General features: G+C 35.1%; 1 protein-coding gene across 3 annotated transcripts in view; it reads right to left on the bottom strand.

Annotated features, from left to right (window-relative positions):
* LOC150095180 (calcineurin-binding protein cabin-1-like) overlaps positions 1–23,066 on the bottom strand; it is a 1,028,489-nt gene that overhangs the window by 646,705 nt on the left and 358,718 nt on the right. For all 3 annotated transcript variants that reach the window (XR_016550194.1, XM_090411711.1, XM_090411712.1), the window contains exons 22-23: positions 12,888–13,027; positions 3,103–3,183 (exon numbers count right to left, since the gene is read on the bottom strand). Coding sequence is in view for 2 of the 3 variants with exons in the window: in XM_090411711.1 (XP_090267837.1) it covers positions 3,103–3,183; positions 12,888–13,027 (221 nt within the window). In the remaining variant the exon portion in view is untranslated. The remainder of the gene's footprint in view (positions 1–3,102; positions 3,184–12,887; positions 13,028–23,066) is intronic.

Here is a 23,066-nt window from a genome sequence, read left to right as displayed (position 1 = left end):
CTGCTACTTTGAATCATCTTTCATTTCATCCACCTCAATTCTGTGGAACAGCCTTCCTCATAAGGCATTTCCAAAGGACTAAAATCTCCAGCAGTGCAAGAAGAATACCAACAGATTACTCTGCTCCTTACCCCTACCCACAAATGACATTCACTTATTATAGGCTCTTCTGCCTTTTGTGTGTGGGAGTAGTATATATCTATAAAAAATTTGATCACAAAAGAATTTTTTCATAAATTATGACTGTGGAAAAATTAATTTTTTGAACAGTCGTTTTTTTATTATTAACTAACATAGTATCATTTTTGAAAATTATAGAGACAACTTCCGTGTTTGAATAAAAACTTTAGTTTAATATAACTAAAATCTAACATTCGACGTTTCAACCTTTATGTCAAGGTCATCTTCTGGAACATACAGCTATACACAGAAAACAAGCTACACTACAATGAAACTGGTTTGTTAAAGACACTGACCAACTGCTACAACAATTGTTGGCTTGACCTCTGGTGGAGAAAAAAAAAAAAAAAAAAATTATACATCAACGCTAGAGTCCTATTATTAGTGTTATCTGTTGTTCGAAATACACTGGGCACAACAACAAGTATCTATCTATATACGTATATTAACATCATGTACATTCCAGCCGGTTGGTATGGAATGGTTTTTTCCACATGGAATTTTCATGCCATCTTTGTTGTTGATATTTGGGTGGTTTATCAAGATTTTGCAGGCTTCCTTAAATTTCCTTTCATACCAGGTTTTTGTGTGGTGTAAAGAGCGGGTGCTTTTCCAGTTGATTTGGTGTAAGGTGTTGAGTGTGTGGTCTGAGAGGCCTGCTTCACCATAATGGTTATATTTAATGTGTCTAATGTGTTCTTTCTTGTGTATAGGGATTGTCTGTCCTGTTTCACCAATGTATGGTAAGTTACAGGTGCAGCAGATGCAATAGACTCCAGGATGTGCTAATGGGAGGAGTGGATCCTTAGAGGAGTTGAATATGGTTTTAAGTTTAGTGGGTGGTTTACAGGTGGCACTGAGGTTATAACGTTGTAGGATTCTGTTGATTTTTTCCAATAACCTTTTAATGTATGGGATGGCTATGGTTTTACTGTAATCTAGATTCGTTTTTGTTTTATGGAGTATTTTATTAATAGTATTTTTGTTGTAGCCATTATTTATGAATGTGTTGCTGATGATTTTTAGTTCTTGTTTCAGGGCTTCCTGGTTAGCGCAAATTGTTGTAGTTCTGTTTTTAAGGGTGTTAATGACTCCATATTTTTGTGATGGGTGGTGGTATGAATTAGCATGCATGTATTGGCCAGTGTGTGTCAGTTTTCAGTAGACCGTGAAGTATAGACTGCCTGAAGGAAGACGTGCGACTAGTGTGTCTAGGAACGGGAGCGAATTTTGGTTCTCGATTTCAATGGTAAATTGTATGCGTTCGTGTTGTTTGTTCACGAACAAACAACATGAACAGGTGGCTAAGGAATGTGTTTAGTGTTTGTCGCCCTTGCGGCCAGATTGTGAACACGTCGTCAATGTATCTGAGCCAGACTGTCGGTCTTAGCGTGGCAGAATCAAGCACCTTTTGCTCAAAAGTTTCCATGTAGAGGTTAGCGATTGGGGGGATAGTGGTGAGCCCATGGCTGTACCTTTTTTTTGTAGGTAAAATTTGTTTTGCCACACAAAGTAACCAGATTGTAGTACGTGGGCAAAGAGGGCCGTAATGTCAGGCGGAAATTTGTTCTGTAGTAGGAGAATTGTGTCATTGATGGGGACATTAGCGAAAAGGGCAGAAATGTCGAAACTGAATAGTAAGTCGTCTTTGTCGAGTGTTATGTTTTTAATTTTGTTTATAAAGCGTTGTGTGTTTTTTTATGTAGGAGGGGGAATGACCTACCAACTCCTTGAGTGTTGCCACTAATTTCTTGGGCTAAGTGGTAATTGGGACTGTCTATTCTTTCCACGATTAGTCGAAGGGGCACATTTTGTTTGTGTATTTTCAGGATCCCCATATATTCTGGGTGGGGGGGGCATAGTGGGGTTTGAGTTTTTTAACCGTGTCTGGTGGCCAAGAAGTGATGGACTTGAGTAGTTTCTCTGTTTTATCCTTTTTGTTGGGTTATAATTTACCATTTTATATGTGTTGTTATTGGCTACTAGTTGATTCATTTGAAGTACGTATGTTGACCTGTCAAGGACAACAGTGGCATTGCCTTTATCCGCTTATTATTATGTTTTGTTTGGCTTTTAATGACTTAATTGCTGCTAATTCTGTTTTTGTGAGATTGTGCTGTATGGTTTTCTTAGTGTTCAGGACATTACTAGTTTCTAGTCGTATTTTATCTGCTATATTGTTAGGTAGGGACCTGATGCCCCTTTCAATATTTCAATTTGTGGTAGATAAATCCAATTTTATCTACCACAAAGCTTAAAAGAAAGGACTAAATAATATCCATTTGCAATTAATTGAAATGTCAATGGAAATTCATTTTGTATTTAAATAAAGACTTTTAAATATGTTAATTCAAAAAACATGCAAAGCATTTTGCAACATGCACGTGTGTGTAGGGGGACAGTTCACTTTCAATAAAATACTACACAGAATTTTCAGAGGTTAAATGAAAGGATACTTTTTTTTTATGTGACTCCTGCCCACAAAAGGTTATAAATCTACAGTTCTTTAGTATCATGAATGAGCTAAGGTTTTTTTTTTTCATAATAGAGAAAACTTCATCTAGAACTTAAACAACTTTTCAAGCTATTTCAGAACCTCAATAAATAGTGTGGTGTTATCACTCTATATATCACACTGGATAAGGAAATTCATTTCGTACCTAAAGACACTGACAAATGTCCATGACCAAGGAAGAACTGAACATGCAGTTCATTGGAGAGTGGGTGTGCTGGTACGTTCCCCCCCCCCCCATATGTGAAGTGAAAGAATTAACAGATTTTATTGTAATACGGATATAATTTGCAAAAAAATTACGTTTCTATAACTTTTGGAGTGATTATTAATGCACCTTGAATATTGTGAACCACAATATTCAAGTTGGGATATTATAGCATTATCTAAAAATAATTTTAAAATCTAACCTTATAATTTTCTAGCTTCCACAGTGAATTCTGTAATAACAGCAGCTGAGCATGTCGCTCTGGTATACTACCATCCATAATCTGCAATCAAAAAAATTAATAAATAAAATAAAATAAAATAAATAAATTTTGAAAACACATCTTAATTGTTAGGTCTATTACAACAATTCTAACAGAATGAATCGATGGCTACGTAATGATCATTAACATATTTTTTAATTATTTTTATGTTACTAATAATCCTTAGAAATGCCCTGCACAAGAGTTGGCAAATATTGGTATATGATATTAAAAAAAAAACTAATAGGGCATATAAGATGAGCCCCCAACATTTCTTTTCAAACTGTTATAAGCCAATCTTCACATTTTAGACTTTCCCCTGACTGGAACATGTGCATGGTTATACAAGTTAAATATATATATATATATATAGAGAGAGAGAGAGAGAGAGAATTTTATTCAAAAACTCCAATATATTTCATCCAGTGTTATGTGGACATCAACAGGAAGCCAAACCTTCAAACTACATTCAAAACAATAAGTTAAGTAGAATTATCAGGAGTAGTGCCAATTGTAATTCTCTACAGGAAGATTTGAATACACTCTTAGCTTGGACAAATGAGTGGGATTGCAGTTTTAATATTAATAAATGCAAGGTGTTACACTTTGGGATACAGAGATAAAAGGCTAAGTACAGTATTGGTGGAGCTGTAATTCAGGAAGTAGATGAGATTTGGGATCGTGGTGGTAGATAGAGGACTGAAGTTCCAAGGGCACATCACAAGTGTTACAAATACTGCACATAATATTGCTAGGATAAGGATGTGGTGGTGCCGCTATATAAGGCATTAGTCAGACCACATATGGACTATTGTGCTCCTATTTGGTCAATGGGTTATCACTGTGATGTGGAAACACAGGAGAGGGTCCAATCCAAAGATGAATAACAAAATGATATCAGGAGTCTGGGGATGTTGGTTATGAAGAGCGTTTGAGAGAATGTGGATTACAGGGGTTGGTGGATAGGAGGAAAAGAGGAGATATGATAGAATTCAAATTAGTTAAGGGATTCTATCAGATTAATACAAAGGAATTATAAAAAGAGTGGATGTTAAGATGGGAAGAACTATCCCTGGAAGGTCTATAAAGATGCGAGGAAGAAGGGTGAAAGGAGTAGATTTTTTATGTGGAGAGTTGTTAGTGAATAGAATGCATTGCTGGAGTGCATTTTGAATGAAGGTAGAGTAAATAACTTCAAAGCTCATTACAATAGATATATTGATACATATCTATTAACGTATACAGTGGAACCTCGGTTGTCGAACACCTCTGTTCTCGAACAATTCAGTTCCCAAAGATATTTTCCGAACAAAAAACGCCCCAGTTTCTGAACAGACAAACGGCAACCACGTGCTGAGCTGTAAGGAGGGAAAGTGTCAGTTAGGTGGAAGCCTTCATTCAGTGTAGATACCTGCTCGATTTTGCAGTGAGTTTTCTCGATTTTCTTTATGTTTTGTTGTTTTTTTCATAAATTATTATTAATTAAGCCACCATGGGACTGCAGAAGAATAGTGATAGCAGCAAATCAAAAAGCAAAGTTGTTAGAACCACCACGATAGAGATGAAAAAAGAAATCATATCCAAACATGAAAATGCCGTTCGTGTCTCAGATCTCATTATGCAGCTTGGTATGGTAAAATCAACGATATGTACAATACTCAAAAATAAAGAGGCGATCAATTTGTCAATATTTTATCTATTTATTGTGTTTATTCTTTTAATGCAAGATTTTATGCATTTTCATTATGTTTGTATACGATCTTATGTACTTAGTATTGTTGTAAAGGTTTAAATAAACAATCATCTGGGGTTCGGGAACAGATTAATCCATTTTACATTAATTCTTATGGGAAAATGGTTGCAGTTTTCGAACAATTCAGTTTCCGAACAGCCTTTGGGAACGAATTAAGTTCGACAACCGAGGTTCCAGTGTAATAATAATAATGAATCACAATGAGTTAAAATTATTATTATTATTTATATTGGTATCATGGAGTCAAAAGACTAATCGTGGGCAATGCACTCTATTCATTAACACAATACCTATCATTCATCTCCTTAAATCAATTCACTGTTGGAGCACTCACAACCACCTCTGTCAATCAATTCTATTCATTTACCACTCCCCAAGTAAAGAATCTAGTCTACACATCCTTACTAACAACACTCTTACACAACTTCCAAGTGTGACCCCTTGTTTATCCCCTACTCCCCATGCACTGAAAAATTTCTTCTCTATCAAACTTATAGAAACCCTTTTTTTAACTTATGAGTTGCTATTATATCCCATCCCTCTACTCCACTTCTCAGATAATTCTACAACCTACATACCCTCAATCTATCCTCATAGGGAATATTCTACAGACCTGTCACCAGCTTGATCACTCATCTCTGAATCCTCTCCACCAAATGCCAATTCCCAAGAAATGCAGGCAACCAAATCTATACACAGTATTTAACATGTGTCTGAATCATAGCCTCATAAAGAGGGAAAATAACATCCCTATCTTCACTTGTCATTGTGTTCTTCAGCAACCAAGTAATCCTCTGAACTATTTTGCCAACTCATACAATATATATGCTGAATTTTAGATCTCTATTCATCATCATCACAGATCCCTAACCTCATTAATTTACCATAAACTTGTACCATCCTTTGCCCACACTGCAAATTTATTTAAATCATGCTGCAAAATATCTATATCACCTTGAATCATTGGCAAATAGCTGAATATTACCCCTTCAAATCTTCTGCTATATCATTAATGCACAAATTAAAGAGTAGTCGTCACAGAACAGAGCCCTGGGGTACTACATCAGGCACCCTCATTTGCGTTGATTCTACTCCACTATATCACTATATAGTGGAGTAGAATCAGGCCAGGTTGAATATTTCTGGATGCCCGTTGTCTGATGCTGAAACTATTGTATTGGCTAAAGGGCGTGATTTTGCTGTGGTACATAATTGCATCCCGTATCTTGATTTTTTGCATAACATTGAATGCAATCTGTCGGGACTTTCCAGCGAAGATGCTAATAAACTACGCTTTGAAGTTGCAGCTTTAATTTTTAAAAGCAAATTACCTGCATGTAATTTATCTAGTGCCTAAACTCATGCGCTGTTTTCATTAAGACAAAAGAGCAATATATCTATTTCGAAAACAGATAAAGGAAAAGCTGTAGTAATGGATTAGGCCAATTATAAGAGGAATATCTTCCTCTTATAGACTGCCTATTACAGGATAATTGCACATATCAAGAAAATAGTTATAACCCTAAAAAAAAAAAAAAAAACTAATTAAACAATTAAATAAGCAGCTTGATGAAGTTGTTAGTTGGGATCAAAATACTTTGACAAGTTGCACACTCAAATGAGTGGAAAAACTTGTTTATATGGCTTTCCAAAAATTCATTAAGAAGGTTATCCAGCAAGACCCATTGTGAATTGTGTTGACCATCCCACCTATAGAATTACTAAATTTCTGTGTCTTTTATTAACTGCACATTCTGGACAATCTGGAGTATTCATCAAGAATTCCACACATTTTCTTAAGAAAATCAAGGATATTCAAATACAAGAGTTGAATTTGTTAGTTAGCTTTGACATTGTTTCCCTCTTTACCAACATCCATTACCTGACACTGTTAATTTACTATATGATGATTGCCGGAATTTTTTGACACTTTAGAAAAAGCAACTGACACAATGAAAAAGGAAAAGTTGGTCATTGTTGGGGATCTAAATAGCAGAGTAGGAAATGATTGTGAGACATATAAAAATATTTTGGGAAAATTTGGAGAAAAGAGCAAAGCTAATAATAATGGCAAATATCTGTTGGATTTCTGCTCAGGACATGGACTAGTTATTATTAACACCATGTTCCAACATAAAAATGTGCAAAAATTCACATGGAGAGAAGAGGCTAGGAATAAGAAAAGTCTCATTGACTATGTTATTGTTGATAGTGATGTTTACTCCCTGGTGCAGGACACCAGAGTGTACAGAGGATTTGAAATTGGAAGCGATCACTATTTAGTCTTGAGCAGGATAAAATTGAATTTCATATTGAAAAGGATAACATGTAAGAAAGTTTTAAAGCGAATAAAAGTTGAGCAGCTCTCAGATGTGAACTGCAGACTAAAATACAGAAAGATTATTGAAAAGAAAATGGAAGAGTTTGAGAACAGGAATCAAACCTTGGAGATTCAGTGGCAAACTCTAAAGAAAACATTGATTGATTCTGCCAGAGAGGCATGTGGTGAGGTTGTGTGCAAGGATAAAAAAAATCAGAACTCCCTGGTGGACACAGGAAGTTAAAGAGGCAGTGAAGGAAAAGAAGAAAGCATATCAAAAGTTCCTGGCAAATAAGTCAGCTTTTACTCTTACAGAATACAGAGACAAATGTAAGAAAGCTAAAGAGTGTGTAAAACTAGCTAAACAAAAGTCATGGGAGGACTTTGGCAAGAATATAGAAAATAAATATCAAGAAGATGGCAAAATATTCTGGAGGTTGTTGAAGAAGCTTAGGAATGGAGGAAAGAGTGCTGTAAAAGGAGTTAGAGATGATAAAGGTGACAAGAAAACAGGAGAAAAAGATATCCTTGAAGTATGGAGTAATTACTTTGAAAAACTGCTAAATGAAACAAGCAGTGATGACAGCAGAGTGATAAAAAACACTGTCCAGGCATGCAGTCAGGAATACATATCCATACTTGAAGTAGAAAAAGCCATCAAAGGCTTGAAATGTGGGAAGGCAGCAGGAGTAGATGATATTCAACCAGAAATGCTGAAGTATGGTGTTATAAAAGTCTTACAGTGGCTGCACTGCATAGTTCAGAAAGCCTGGACTGAGGGACGAATTCCTGATGATTGGAGTAGAGCTCTCATAGTACCCATATATAAATATAAAAAGGGAAATAAAACTGAATGTGAGAATTACAGAGGTATTTCCCTACTGAGTGTTCCTGGCAAGATCTATGCAAGTATACTTGAGAAACGGTTGAGAAGAATTGTGGAAGAAAAGCTTGGTGAAGAACAAGCTGGATTCAGGCCAAATAGAGGCTGTCAGGATCAGATCTTCACTTTATGACAAATAGTTGAGAAAGCATGGGAATATAACAAAGATCTGTATTTAAGTTTTGTCGATTTGGAAAAGGCATATGACAAGGTGCCAAGAGAGAAGCTATTCAATACGCTGCGGTTATATGATGTCAATGGGGCATTATATCAAGCAATACTTAGTCTTTATTTGAGTTGTAAGTCAGCAGTTAGAATTGAAGAAAGTACAGGAAGATGGTTTAATGTCAAATCTGGTGTGAGACAAGGATGTACATTATCCCCTCTGTTATTCATTATCTATATGGATCACATTATGAAGGAAAGTGGTATTAAACCTGATATCAGAATTGGAGATGTTAATGTCAGCTCTTTGCTTTTTGCGGATGATGTTATACTTCTAAATAAATCCGCTAAAAGTCTGCAAGATTCTCTGACTAAATTGAATAGCTGTTGTAATAGATATGGTATGAAGGTCAGCAATAAAAAGACAAAGACAATGAAAATAGACAGAATCATTGAAAATGTCAACTGTGTTGTGAATGGAGAACCTGTGGAACAAGTAAAACATTTCAGTTACTTAGGCACGATTTTTACTGAAGATGGTAGATTAAATATAGAAATAGACAACAGAATCAGCAAAGCTGCTATGGTGGGAAGTCAATTGAATAAATTCATATGGAATAAGAGAGAAATTAGTCAGAACACTAAATTAGCTGTATACAAGACAGTGTTCAAACCAATTTTAACTTATGGATCTGAGAGCTGGGTCAGAAGTAAAACACTTGACCAAAGATTAGAGACCGCAGATATGAGAGTCCTGAGAAAGATTAGATGCGTGAACAGATGGCATCAATGGCAATATCATATTAAAAATGAGGATATTAGGAAAGAACTTGACATTATCAGCATCCAGGAATGCATTAGCAGAGCTAATCTCAGGTGGTATGGTCACTTAAATAGAATGGGAGAGGAAAGATTAGCAAAACAAGTGTTCTCTGCCAGGTTGGCAGGAAAACGACCCAGAGGAAGACCAAGATATAGGTGGATTGATACGGTACAAAGTGCGTTAGACGATAGAAATATAAGATCTGATAATGTTGGAGTCTTGACAAGTAACAGACTGATTTGGAGGAAAATTGTAGAGAGGAAGTTAGTAATGATGTAAATTTTTCATGTAGTACTGTCATATCCTGTACACCCCTTGAGGGTACATGGCAGGAATTTGATGATGATGATGATCATATATTGACCACATCATGAGAAATGGCAAATACCAACTTCTACCAACTATTTTCGTAGAAAGAATTGATGGCTAAGGAACTAGAGGAATAAAATAATATCTGGGTTTGACAACATCAAGAATGGACAGGAAAGAGCAGAATACAACTGCTCAGATTAAAGCATGATTGTTCACCAAGATGTTGGAAGTTTTTTCCACTTGGTTAGACTATAAATTATATATTTAGTTTAATCATTTATCCAAGTGTAAAGTTTGCACCTGAAGTATCTTCAGGATTGGGGCAACTCGTGGAAAAAGTGGACTAAGTTCTCATTTCTCTCCTTAGTATCCCATAATGCAAAGCATATCTCCTTGTGGACATGTACAATGCTATGCCTTATGGGAATCGTCACTACCCAAACTGGTTTCGATCTTTATTGAATGTTCAAGTACCGGTCAAACTCCAAAAACTCAGTGTTGTTGCCCTCAGTAACAAGCTCACCCTGCCACTGAGAAGAACTCTCAAAACCGGTTGGCTCTACACCGTGGCAGGCTCACTCCACCACCAAGCAAAGCCGCTCATTTACTAATTTCTCATCTGAGAGGTAACAGCAACAGTCGTAACTCAGTTAACTTCATGGGCTACACACCATTGCTATTCATTACCCCCCCCCCCCCTCACACACACTCCCAGGACTTGGGTGACAGCAACAGCCGAACCTCAGTTAAAACTTCATGGGCTATAGCATTGCCATTCATCACTCAAGTTCTCTTCACTGTCTAATTTAGTGTTTTCAATCATTTCTCTATTATTCCTCATAAATTTATTCAGTTGACTTCCTAGGATACCAGCATTGTTGATTCTTTTGTCTATTTCCATATTTAACACGTTCGCTGCCAACTACGAGTATACTCGTAGTTAGTATATGAGCCTTACAAGCCAACAATGAATATACTCGTATGATACTTACTGCCAGCAATGAGATTACTCGTACTGACCTTGAAGAAGTGAAAGTGCTTGGCGTGCAGAGTGTAGTAGCTAAAGTATGTATACTCGTAGTTGGTATATGCGCCTCACAAGCCAACTACGAATATACTCGTATGTCGATTACCGCCGGCAATGAGATTACTCGTACTGACCTTGAAGAAGTGAAATTGCTTGGCATGCAGTAATAAACTATGCCTGAGGAGCATGGCAGTGAACATATTAATTTACCATCTTCACTAAAAATTGTGCCTAAGTATATGTTGTTCTATAGGTACTCAATTCACAATGTAATTGATATTTTCAGTGTTTCTGCCTATTTTCATTGTCTTTGTATTGCTGATTTTCATACCAAATTTATTACAACAGTTATTCGATTTAGTCAGGAAATCTTGCAGACTTGTACAGGATTTATATAAAAGTATAACATCATCTGCATAAAGTAAAGAGCTGAGATTAACATTTCCAATTTTGATATTGGGTTTAATACTGCTTTCCTCCATAATATGATTCCATATAAATAATGAATAACAGAGGGGATAATGTACATCCTTGTCTCACACCAGATTTAACATTAAACCATCTTCCAGTACCTCCTTCAATTCTAACTGCTAATTTGCAACTGATATATTGCTTGATATAATGCTTCATTGACACCATACATAGCGTTTCGAACAGCTTTTCTCTTGGCACCTTGTGATATGCCTTTTGCAAGTTCATAAAACTTAAATACAGATATTTGTATATTTGTTATATTCCCAGGATTTCTCAACTATTTGTCATAAAGTGAAAATCTGATCCTGACAGCCTCTATTTAGTCTGAATCTAGATTATTCTTCACCAAGCTTCCCTTCCACAATCCTTCTCAACCATTTCTTAAATATACTTGCATAAATCTTACCAGGAACACTTAGTAGGAAAATACATCTGTAATTCTCACATTCAGTTTTATTTCCATTTTTATATATGAGTAGAATGAGAGATCTACTCCAATCATCTGGACAGAGGGAATTCGTCCCTCTGTCCAGGCCTTCTGAATATGCAGTGCAGTCACTGTAAGACTTTTATACTGCCATACTTCAGCATTTCTGGTCAAATACCATTTACTCCTCTTGCCTTTCCACATTTCAAGCCTTTGATGGCTTCTTCTACTTCAAGTAAGGATATGTATTCCTCATTGTATGCCTCTTGAGTGCTTTTTACCACTGTGCTGTCACTGCTTCCTTCATTTAGCAATTTTTCAAAGCAATTACTCCATACTTCAATGATATCTCTTATTCCAGTTTTCATGTCACTTTTATCATCTCTAACTCCTTTTACAGCACTCTTTCCTCCATTTCTGAGCTTTTTCAACAACCTCCAGAATATCTTGATACCTTCATGACATTTATTTTCTATGTCATGAAGTCTTCCCATGATTTTTGTTTAGCTAGTATCACAGTGTTTAGCTTTCTTACATTTGTCTCTGTATTCTCTAAGAGCACAAGCTGACTTATTCACAAGAAACTTTCAGTATGCTTCCTTCTTTTCCTTGCTTGCTTGCTTCTACTTCACGTATCCACCTGAAGTTCTGGTTTTTGTATCATTGCAAAGAACCTCACCACATGCTTAACTGGCTGGATCAATCAATGTTTTCTTCAGCACTTTCAACTGAATCTCCAAGGTTTGGTTCCTGTTCTCAAACTCTTTCATTTTTTCTTGAATAATGTTGGTGTATTTTAGTCTACAGCTCACATCTGAGAACTGCTCAACTTTTATTCGCTTTAAATCTTTCTTACATGTTCTGCTTTGAAATTCAATTTTTATCCTGCTCAAGAAAAAATGGTGATCACTCTCAATTTCAAATTCTCTGTACACTGTGGTGTCCTGTACCAGGGAGAAACACATCACTATCAACAATAACATAGTCAAGGAGACTTTTCTTATTTCTCGCCTCTTCTCTCCATGTGAAATTGTGCACATTTTTATGTTGGAACAGTGTGTTAGTAATAACCAGTCCAATGTTCTGAGCAGAAATCTAACAGGTATTTGTCATTATTATTAGTTTTGCTCTTTTTTCCAAATTTTCCCAAAATATTTCTGTATGTCTGACTATCATTTCCTACTTTGCTATTTACATCTCCAACAAGGACCACCTTTTTGTTTTTCATTGTGTCAGTTGCTTTCTCTAGTGCATCCAAAATTTTCTCAACTTCTATCTTAGCAGAACCTTCTGTTGCACCATAGGCACAAATAAGTCTGTTTCCCATTCTGATATTTGCCCACATCACTCTACTTGATATTGCCTGCCATTCAAGAAAATTAGCCTCATATTTAGTGTTGAATACTACAGCTGCTCAAACAACAACAACAACAATAATAATAATAATAATAATAAATACTCCTGAATTATAGGATCGAAAATCTCATGTGTATCTATAATTATCATAAAAAATAATAACATAGACCAAACTTTCATATTACTTTACTCCCAGCTCTTGACTGACTGAAAGTTAGCACAAGTAGATCAACAACGGCCTGATAATTTCCTTGATCACAGAGTCTTTGAATTTCCTCAAGAGATTGTGATCTTTGAAGGGATTCCAGTTGCTCTTGGACATGTTCTAAAAAATAAAAAGTTGAATGAACTAAAGAAATTTAATTACAGGCACAGATATATTTTAGGAACATCAAATGAATGATTATTAATAAATGATGTAATTATAACACACTCAAGTAGAGAAAATTTTAAACAAATCTGAATAATTTTTTCAACTGCCATTTCAACAAATGCTGGTTGAAGGGTATTCATTATTTTCATATTCTAAGAAAACCAGCAAGAAATATTCTTTGTTGGTTTTCTTTTTACAGAAATGCACAAACATTTCTGTAAAAATTTCTGTAACCGTACTTTGGCCACCATATTTAATCATTTCTCCAGTGATGTTATCATTACCAGGACTCTTGTTGTGTTTTAGCTGTCCTATTGCTTTTTCTACCTCTCTCTTAAAATGTTCATATCATACTCATTACCTGGTGGTGATATCTGCTTCAATTCTTCAGTCAGTTTCCCAATGCTATCTAAATCTAGTTTTTCTTCATATAACTCACTACAGTGTCTTGTCCACTACTGCACAATTTTATCTTTGGTCATCAATACTTTGCTTTTTTCATCTTTAATTGTGGTCTGTTTTGGTTGCCACATTCTATTAATGGTTCTAATCCTTTTGTACACCTCCCAAATTTTATGCTCACCATAGTGCTGTTCTATATTATTGCACTGAGCTTCTAACCATTTCACCTTATCTATTCTGACTGCTTTTTTCACATCATTACACTTTCTTCTATATTGCTCCTCTATTTGTTCCGATGTATCACTTCTTATCTTCAACATTCTTTTCTCCTGTACTAACTTCGGTGTTTCTTGTATAATCCACTTCTTCTTGATCTTCTCTTCTTCTGGTACTGTTTCTTCAACTGCATCTTCTATTGCCTTCATTACTCCTTTCACTCTTAGATTCGAATTTTCTTCGTCTATACTTTTCAGTTTCTCTTCGAACACGGTTCTGTATCTTCTTCCTATTTTTGCTTCACTTATTCTTGAGTAGCTCTTCATTTCTGATGATGGGGTTTATATTTTCTTTTTAATTTCAACTTGATGTTTGCAATCACTAAACTATGATCAGAGTCTATATCTGATCTTTGAGAAGTTCAACATTGCTGTACTGATATTATCCATCTTCTTTTAATCGTAATCATATTGATCATGTTCATGGTTTTCCCATCATTTGATCGCCACATCCATTTTCTACATTTCTTTTTTGGAATCTTGTGTTACAGATCATCATCTTGTGGTCCACAGCAAATTCTAACATTTTTTCACCTCATTCATTTCTTTCTCCAAAACCATATTTTCCCATGATGCTCTCCCAACCATCATTATCTATTCCGACTTTGGCGTTTCAATCTCCTTCAATAATTAGTACATCCTGCTTTGGTATTGTTTCTATTGTCTCTGTCAGATCTTAGAAAAATAGGTCAATATCCTCATCTGTGCTGTCAGATGTGGGTGCATATATCTGGACTACTGATTTTTATAATCCCCTCTGGATTAATTTAATAAAATCCTCTCACTAACTTAAATGTCTCTATCATATCACCTCTTTTCCTCTTATCCACAAAACTCTGCAATCCACATTTCTTCAACCTCTCTCTCTCCATAGCCAGCACTTCAAAGTCTCAACATTGTCTTAGTCACTCATCTCTGAATCTTCTCCAATGTCTCCACATCACACTGAAAACCAGGTGACCAGATCTGAGCACAATAGTCCAAGTGTGGTCTGACCAGTGTCTTATACAGTGGCACAACCACTTCCTTATCCCTACATGTTAGAGTACATCTTATCATAGCAGAACTACGATACAGCCTTTGCAACATGAGCATGCTTCAGTCTCTAAACGTCAGTCTATTCAACCATCACTTGCGAATCTGCAATCTCATCTACTTCCTGCAGTGCAGTACAGTACAGTACCATTAATATAGTACACAGCCTTATATTTCTGCACTCCATAATGCAAATACCTTGCACTTGTTGATATTAAAACTACAACCCCACTCCTTTTGTCCACGTAAAAAGTTTATTTAAATATTTCCATATAATATTTAAATTTCCATTAAATATAAGGAATGGTGATAGATTTAGTGTAATCTCTGTTAAGAAGGGGGGGGTTAACTGGATTTAATATTTTCTGGATTTTTTGGGATTTGTAGCCATTGGCTAAGAAGGTGTTAAAGATATGCTTAAGTTCAATAGTTAGGACATTGTTATCTGAACAGATCAATTTAGCTCTGTTATATAGGGTTTTTATAATCCCATATTGTTGTGAGAGAGGGAGGGGGGGGTGATTGCTGGTGAATGTATCTGCCTGTGTGGATTGGTTTTCTGTAAACAGAGAAATCCAGGAATCTTTTAGGTTGGTGTGTAATCAGAGTGTCTAGGAAAAAGAGATTGTTGTTGTTTTCCTTTTCCAAGGTGAACTGGATTCTAGGGTGTTGATTGTTTAAATGTGTTAAGAAGTTGTGGAGTGTATCTAAGCCATGTAGACAAAAAGCAAACACATCATCCATGTAGCATAGCCAAACAGTGGATTTTTGTGGGGCTGAGTTTAAGGCTTTTTCTTCAAAGGTCTTCATAAAGAAGTTGGCAAGGAGGGGAGAACCCATGACTGTCCCCTCTATCTGTTCATAGAATTTTACTTGACAAACAAAATAGCCTGAGTTCATGGTGAACTGAAATAGGGATAACATAACGGAAAGAAATTTGGCTTGAATGAGATCTAAGGTATCTTTGAGTGGGACATTTGTGAATAAGGAGGAGACATCAAAACTGACCATTATGTCAGTGTGCTGGAGTGAGAGGTTTACTATACTGGCTTTAAAGTAGGCTGAGTTTTTTATGTGTGATGGTGTGTTGCAAGTATAATGTGTGAGCACTTTGGCTAAATGTTTGGCTAATTTGTATGCGAGGAGAATCAATTCCATCCAAAATGAAATATAATGGCACATTCTGGTTATGGATTTTTGGTAGTCCATTTATTCGGTGGGAGGGGAGGTCTAGAGTTGAAAGATTTTAGTCTGCTGCTAGTCACTTTCACAGGTCAAGAAGTAACTTTTCTTTCATGCTTACATGGTGAACGGAATACATTATGAAAATTATGGATACAACTACCATGTTAGAATAAAACTTTAATATAAACCAAAATATACACTCGACGTTTTGACCTTCACATTAAGGTCATCTTCTGGAGTATACGTACATATACAAAGAAACAAGCTGCATTACAATCTACATGGCATGCTAAAGTTACTTATCAACCATTAAAACTAATTGCCTGACCTCTGGTGTTTAAAAAAAAACCCTCACTACATCAAAGCTGGAGTGCTGTTATTATCATTATCTATTAGGTTACAAAGTTAAATTAAGCTGTAAATTTTGGCTTAGATACGTCGGCGATGTTTTTGTTATCTCGCCACACGTTAAACACATTCCTTAGCTACCTGAACAAACAACATGAGTGCATACAATTTACTACTGAAATTGAAAAACAGAACTCGTTCCTGTTCCTGTATATACTAGTCACACATCTTCCCACAGGGAGTCTATCCTTCACTGTTCACCATAAGCCTACACACATTGGACAATATATACATGCTAACTCATGTCACCACCCTTTGCAAAAATTTGGAGTCATCAACACCCTCAAAAACAGAACTATAACAATTTGCTCTAATGAACAAGCTTTTAAAAAATAATTAAAAATTATTAGCAATACATTTATAAGTAACAGATATAGCAAAAATACTGTTAATAAAATTCTTCATAAATCTTCATCAAAAAGTAATATAGATTACAGTAAAACCAAAACTATCCCATACATTAAAGGGTTATCAGAAAAAATTAATAGAATCCTATATCAATATAATCTTAATGCCACTTTTAAACTACCTTTAAAATTAAAAAACATATTCGACACCTCTAAGGATCCTCTCCCCCCACTGGCACACCCTGGAGTTTATTGTATCTATTGCACATGTAACTTACCTTATATCGGGGAAACTGGATGTACAATCACTATCCATAAAAAAAGAGCACAAACTCACATTAAATATAATAATTTTGGTAAAGCAGACCTCTCAGATCATGCTCTTAACATCTTACATCTAAATGATTGGAAAAGTACTTGTTCTTTATATCATACTTGGTAAGAACAGAAATTTAAAGAAGCCTGTGAAATTTTGATTAACCACCCTTACTTAATAACAACGATGGCTTAAAAATCCCAAGAATTTGGATGACAAACGTTCAACCCGCTAAGGCTTAAAGCTATAGGGGTGCTTAAGGGTCAAAGCTATATAACTGAGAGGAGACCTCCACATAGCCTTTAAAGGAACGAATCCCAGATGATTGGAGTAGAGCTCTCATAGTACCCATATATAAGGGAAATAAAACTGAATGTGAGAATTATGGAAGTATTTCATTACTGAATGTTCCAGGTAAGATATATGCAAGTATACTTGAGAAACGGTTGAGAAGGATTGTGAAAGAGAAGCTTGGTGAAGAACAAGCTGGATTCAGGTCAAATAGAGGCTGTCAGGATCAGCTTTTCACTTTACGACAGATAGTTGATAAAGCATGGGAATATAACAAAGAGCTATATTTAAGTTTTGCTGATCTGGAAAAGGCATATGACAAGGTGCCAAGAGAGAAGCTGTTCAATACGCTACGGTTACATGGGTCAATGGGGCATTATATCAAGCAATACTTAGTCTTTCTTTGAGTTGTAAGTCAGCAGTTAGAATTGAAGGAAGTACAGGAAAATGGTTTAATGTTAAATCTGGTGTGAGACAAGGATGTACATTATCCCCACTGTTATTCATTATCTATATGGATCACATTATGAAGAAAAGTGGTATTAAACATAATATCCAAATTGGAGATGTTAATGTCAGCTCTTTGCTTTATGCAGAAGAGGTTATACTTCTAAATAAATCTGCTACAAGTCTGCAAGATTCCCTGACTAAATTGAATAACTGTTGTAATAGATATGGTATGAAGGTCAGCAATAAAAAGACAAAGACAATGAAAATAGGCAGAATCATTGAAAATGTCAACTGCGTTGTGAACGGAGAACCTGTGAAACAAGTAAACATTTCAACCCACTTAGGCACGATTTTTAGTGAAGATGGAAATAGACAACAGAATCAACAAAGCTGGTATGATAGGAAGTCAACTGAATAAATTCATATGGAATAAGAGAGAAATTAGTCGGAACACTAAATTAGCTGTATACAAGACAGTGTTCAAACCAGTTATAACTTATGGATCTGAGAGCTGGGTCAGAAGTAAAACACTTCACCAAAGTTTAGAGACTGCAGATATGAGAGTCCTGAGAAAGATCAGAGCATGAACAGATAGCATCAATGGCAATATCATATTAAAAACGAGGATGTTAGGAAAGAACTTGACATTGTCAGCATCCAGGAATGCGTTAGCAGAGCTAATCTCAGGTGGTATGGTCACTTAAATAGGATGGGCGAGGAAAGATTAGCAAAACAGATGTTCTCTGCCACATTGGCAGGAAAACGTTCCAGAGGAAGACCAAGATATAGGTGGATTGATACTGTACAAAGCTTGATACTGTACAAATTCCTGCCATGTACCCCCTTGAGGGTACATGGCAGGAATTTGCTGATGACATCAGTCACTTTCCAAATGCGAGACCTTTTTATTAATATCAAAAATAATATTCAAGAAATATCCAACGATATTTCAGCAGGAACTTATCCACCTTCTGCTTGAAACTTCAACAGATATTTTTTTTTTGAAGCACATTCCTATAATATCCAGTGCTTTGCCACTGTAGTGAAAATATTTGAAAGCTATTCTATACAGACTGATTCAAAATTTATACTAATTTCCCATTGAATCCTCCCTCCCTCCGCTCTTGGAACTGACTTATAACTACTCTGTTTAATAATCTAAATTTTCTCAATAGATTCAAATTTCTTTAATATTGTAAATTTTCACTGACAGTATTCAAAATCTCTTACTTCATTTTACTGTTCTGACTACAGAAGTAAGTCAACAGTATTGTTGCATCCGTCGAATCAGATACTTCTAATTCTAGACTATTTCTTTTCAATCTACAATCAGTTTTTCTGCTGTATAATGAAATTTTTCTATGGTTTAGAAATACTATGCTATATTTTCAGCATATAAAAACTGTTTACATGTCATCATCATCATCATACGTATCAAGGATTTAGGCCTAGTATGGCCTGTTCCAGCCTTAGAAGTCATCGTTGAATCGTTTAAGAGGACGTCCTGGTTTTCTTTTTCCTAATGGCTTGTACTTTAAGGCTTGTTTTGGTAATCTTTCTGTTTTCATTCTTTGAACGTGTTCCATCCATCTATGTTTATATTTTTTAATTTTTTCAATTACTGGTTCTTGGTTTAATTCTTTCATAATATCTTCGTTTCTTTTGTGATCAAATAGGGTATACTTTGCAGTTTTTCTCATAAACTTCATTTCTGCTGTTGTTAATCTTTGTTTGTCTTTTTGTTTTATTGTCCAGATTTCGCTTCCATACATTAAGACCGGTAGGGCTAATGTATTGTATTCTTTTAGCCTGGTTTGTTTTTGAAGTAGGTTTGGTTTAAATATAGAGTTAATTACTCCTGTTATTTTTAAATATTTTGCAATTTTTATGTTTATATCTTTTTCATTTTCATAAGTGATCATACATTCTAGATAGTTAAATGAATTCACCTGTTCTAAGATCTTGTTATCTAATACTATTTTAGTTCTTGCTGGATCTTGTCCTTTAAAGGTCATAGTTTTTGATTTTTCCGTTGATATTATCATACCATAATCTTTGGATATCTCATTTAGATTTAAAATAGTTTACATGTATGCCACAAAAAAAGTACATTAGTGTTAGTTATTTTTTTCTTAAAAAAACATCAAATATAACTTCTTTTATTGCTGCTGGTTTTTATTTCTGATATAAGCTATGTCTTTGAAGTACTACATAATAATCCCCTCAGCTGGAGGAAAAGGCTAAAAGCTTAGTTTAATCTAACTGTTGTTGAGAAAGAACACATCCCCAGAAGTCACACTAGAGAGCTTGAGAGCCTCAAGCAGTAGTACAGAATACATAAGCAGTGATCTGTTTCATTTCCAATTATATCCTAAACAGAAATACTGATTTTTTTTTTCTTTTATAGGTTGATAGAGTATTTAAGTCAAAATAAATTTTACATTTATAATAATCAGTTTTACTTTTCTTATAGAAAATATTATAAATTATTTGAACAATTATCTAGGAAGAAAAGAAGGATTTGAATTTTTTTTAGAAAAGGTGCACGTGTTACATAAGAATTTAATTTTTTTTTTTTTTTGGGGGGGGGTATACCCACCTATTCATCCCGGAGATATTTCAAAGAATTTATTTTCAAAACCATTCAGAAGACAATTATTACAAACATAAATCAATTCGGGAGCAAGCTCATACATTTTGCTATAAAATAGTAGGAAAAGTATAGCTACCTCAAAAATGCCACTTATCTAAACTAGCATTAAATGTATTTTTCAAATGTGCAATGATTTCTTCTTTGTACTACAAGAAAATACAGGAAATGGAATGAGCTACATGACGTTAAATCACCAACAGCGTTATAACAAAACATGGCTCATTCTATTTCAAATAAATCAATTGTTTGCATCCTACCTTGTAACAACTGTTTTTTTAAGCCACTGACAATGGCCTGTTAATTTCAGACTGAAATATCTGGCAGTATATTTAATAATACCTTTACCTTGTGTTGTCCTGTATATACATATTGTATATCGTGTCTATAGTTTAATTCACTTTTGATTGTTTTGTTCTAACCAGTAAGTCTTATTTTTCTTAAATATTTCATTTCGAATGCTCTCATTTACTGCTTGTCCGTGTCTTTGGTCCACACAGTGCTGTAGGTATAGTAATGATCTTTATAGTTATAGTTTCAGCCTTTTTGAAATGCTGTTATTTTCCCATACTTTATTTAATTTATTCATATTAAACAATCCTTTGCAAAATCTGTATTTTACTGTTTCTGTGTTGAAGAGGTTGTGAGTAACGAGACTGCAAAGATATGTACATTGCTTTTCTTGTTAAAGTGTATGATTTTCCAGTTTAGTGAAATATTATCCTCACATCTTACAATTTTCATTGTTTTAGTTTTGCTTCGATTATTTTCATTTCAAAAGTTCTGATATCTTCATTATAATTTTTCTTGTCTTCTGCAATCGTGTTTTAGATTCTTCAAGAATAATAACAGCAACATATTTAACGTGACTGATATTTGTACTGTTTATTTGTAGACCTGGCTCTTCAGAACATGGTTTTGCATATTTCTTCAAAATACATCATAAATAAATTTGGAGAGAGTGGGTACCCCTGCATGACAGCTTTTTTTTTTTTTTTCAATTTGTCTTTTTTAATTTCATTAAATATGAAAGTTACTTTGGTATCTTTATAATAATTTGAAATAAAGGTTTGTATTTTAGAACCTAATGCTCAAGGGTCAAAGCTGTATAACTGGGAGAAGACCTCCACGTAGCCTTTTAAGGAAGTGGAGAACTGCCCAGGGCTTCTGACATAATGTCCAATCCTTATCTTCTCATGGTGTACCATGTTTAACATTAAACCATCTTCCTGTACTTCCTTCAATTATAACTGCTGACTTACAACTCAAATAAAGACTAAGTATTGCTTGATATAATGCCCAATCGACACCATACAACTGTAGCGTACTAATAGCATCTCTCCTGGCACCTTGTCATATGACTTTTCCAGATTGACAAAACATAAATACAGATCTTTGTTATAATCCCATGATTTCACCACTATTTATTGTAAAGTGAAGATCTGATCCTGAAATAAATCTTACCAGGAACACTCAGTAGGGAAATACCTCTATAATTCTCACACTCAGTTTTATTTCCCTTTTAATATATGGGTACTATGAGAGCTCTACTCCAACCATCAGAAACCTGACCCTCTGTCCAGGCTTTCTGAACAATACAGTGCAGCCACTGTAAGGCTTTTATACCACCATACTTCTGCATTTCTGGTCGAATATCATCTACTCCTGCTGCCTTTCCACATTTCAAGTCTTTGATGGCTTTTTCTACTTCAAATATGGATATGTATTCCTGACTGTATGCCTGTTGAGTGTTTTTACCACTGTGCTATCACTGCTTGTTTCGCTTAATAATTTTTCGAAATAATTACTCAATACTTCAAGGATATCTTTTTCTCCTGTTTTCATGTCACCTTTATCATCTCTAACTCCTTTTACAGCACTCTTTCCTCTATTTCTAAGTTTCTTCAACAACCTCCAGAATATTTTGCCACCGTCTTGATATTTATTTTCTATATTCTTGCCAAAGTCCTCCCATGACCTTTGTTTAGCTAGTTTTACAAAGTATTTAGCTTTCTTACATTTGTCTCTGTATTCTCTAAGAGCACAAGCTGACTTATTTGTCAGGAACCTAACCTTGAAGATTCAGTGTGCAAGCCTTGAAGAAAATCCTGATATGCTTTCTTCTTTTCCTTCACTGCCTCTATAACTTCCACCATGGAGTTCTGAATTTTCTATACTTGTATACAACCTCACCACATGCCTCTCTGGCTGAATCAATGAGGTTTTCTTCAAGGCTTGCACACTGAATCTTCAAGGTTAGGTTCATGTTCTCAAACTCTCATTTTTTCTTCAATAATCTCTGTGTATTTTAGTCTACAGTTCACATCTGAGAGCTGCTCAACTTTTATTCACTTTAAAACTTCCTTACATTGCATTCTTTTCGATATGAAATTCAATTTTATCCTGCTCAAGACTAAATAGTGATCAATTCCAATTTCCAATCCTCTGTACACACTGGTGTCCTGCACAAGGGAGAAAAGATCACTATCAACATTAACATAGTCAATGAGACTTTCCTTATTCCTTACCTTTTCTCTCAATGTGAATTTGGGCACATTTTTATGTTGGAACATGGTGTAAGTAATAACCAGTCCATGTCCTGAGCAGAAATCCAACAGGTATTTGCCACTAT

The sequence above is a fragment of the Typopeltis vanoorti genome, chromosome 21 (genome assembly GCF_054136105.1).
Source record: "Typopeltis vanoorti isolate ZY-2024b chromosome 21, IOZ_Tvanoo_1.0, whole genome shotgun sequence".
NCBI classification, from domain to species: domain Eukaryota; kingdom Metazoa; phylum Arthropoda; class Arachnida; order Uropygi; family Thelyphonidae; genus Typopeltis; species Typopeltis vanoorti.
This window is presented reverse-complemented; position numbering and strand designations above follow the sequence as displayed.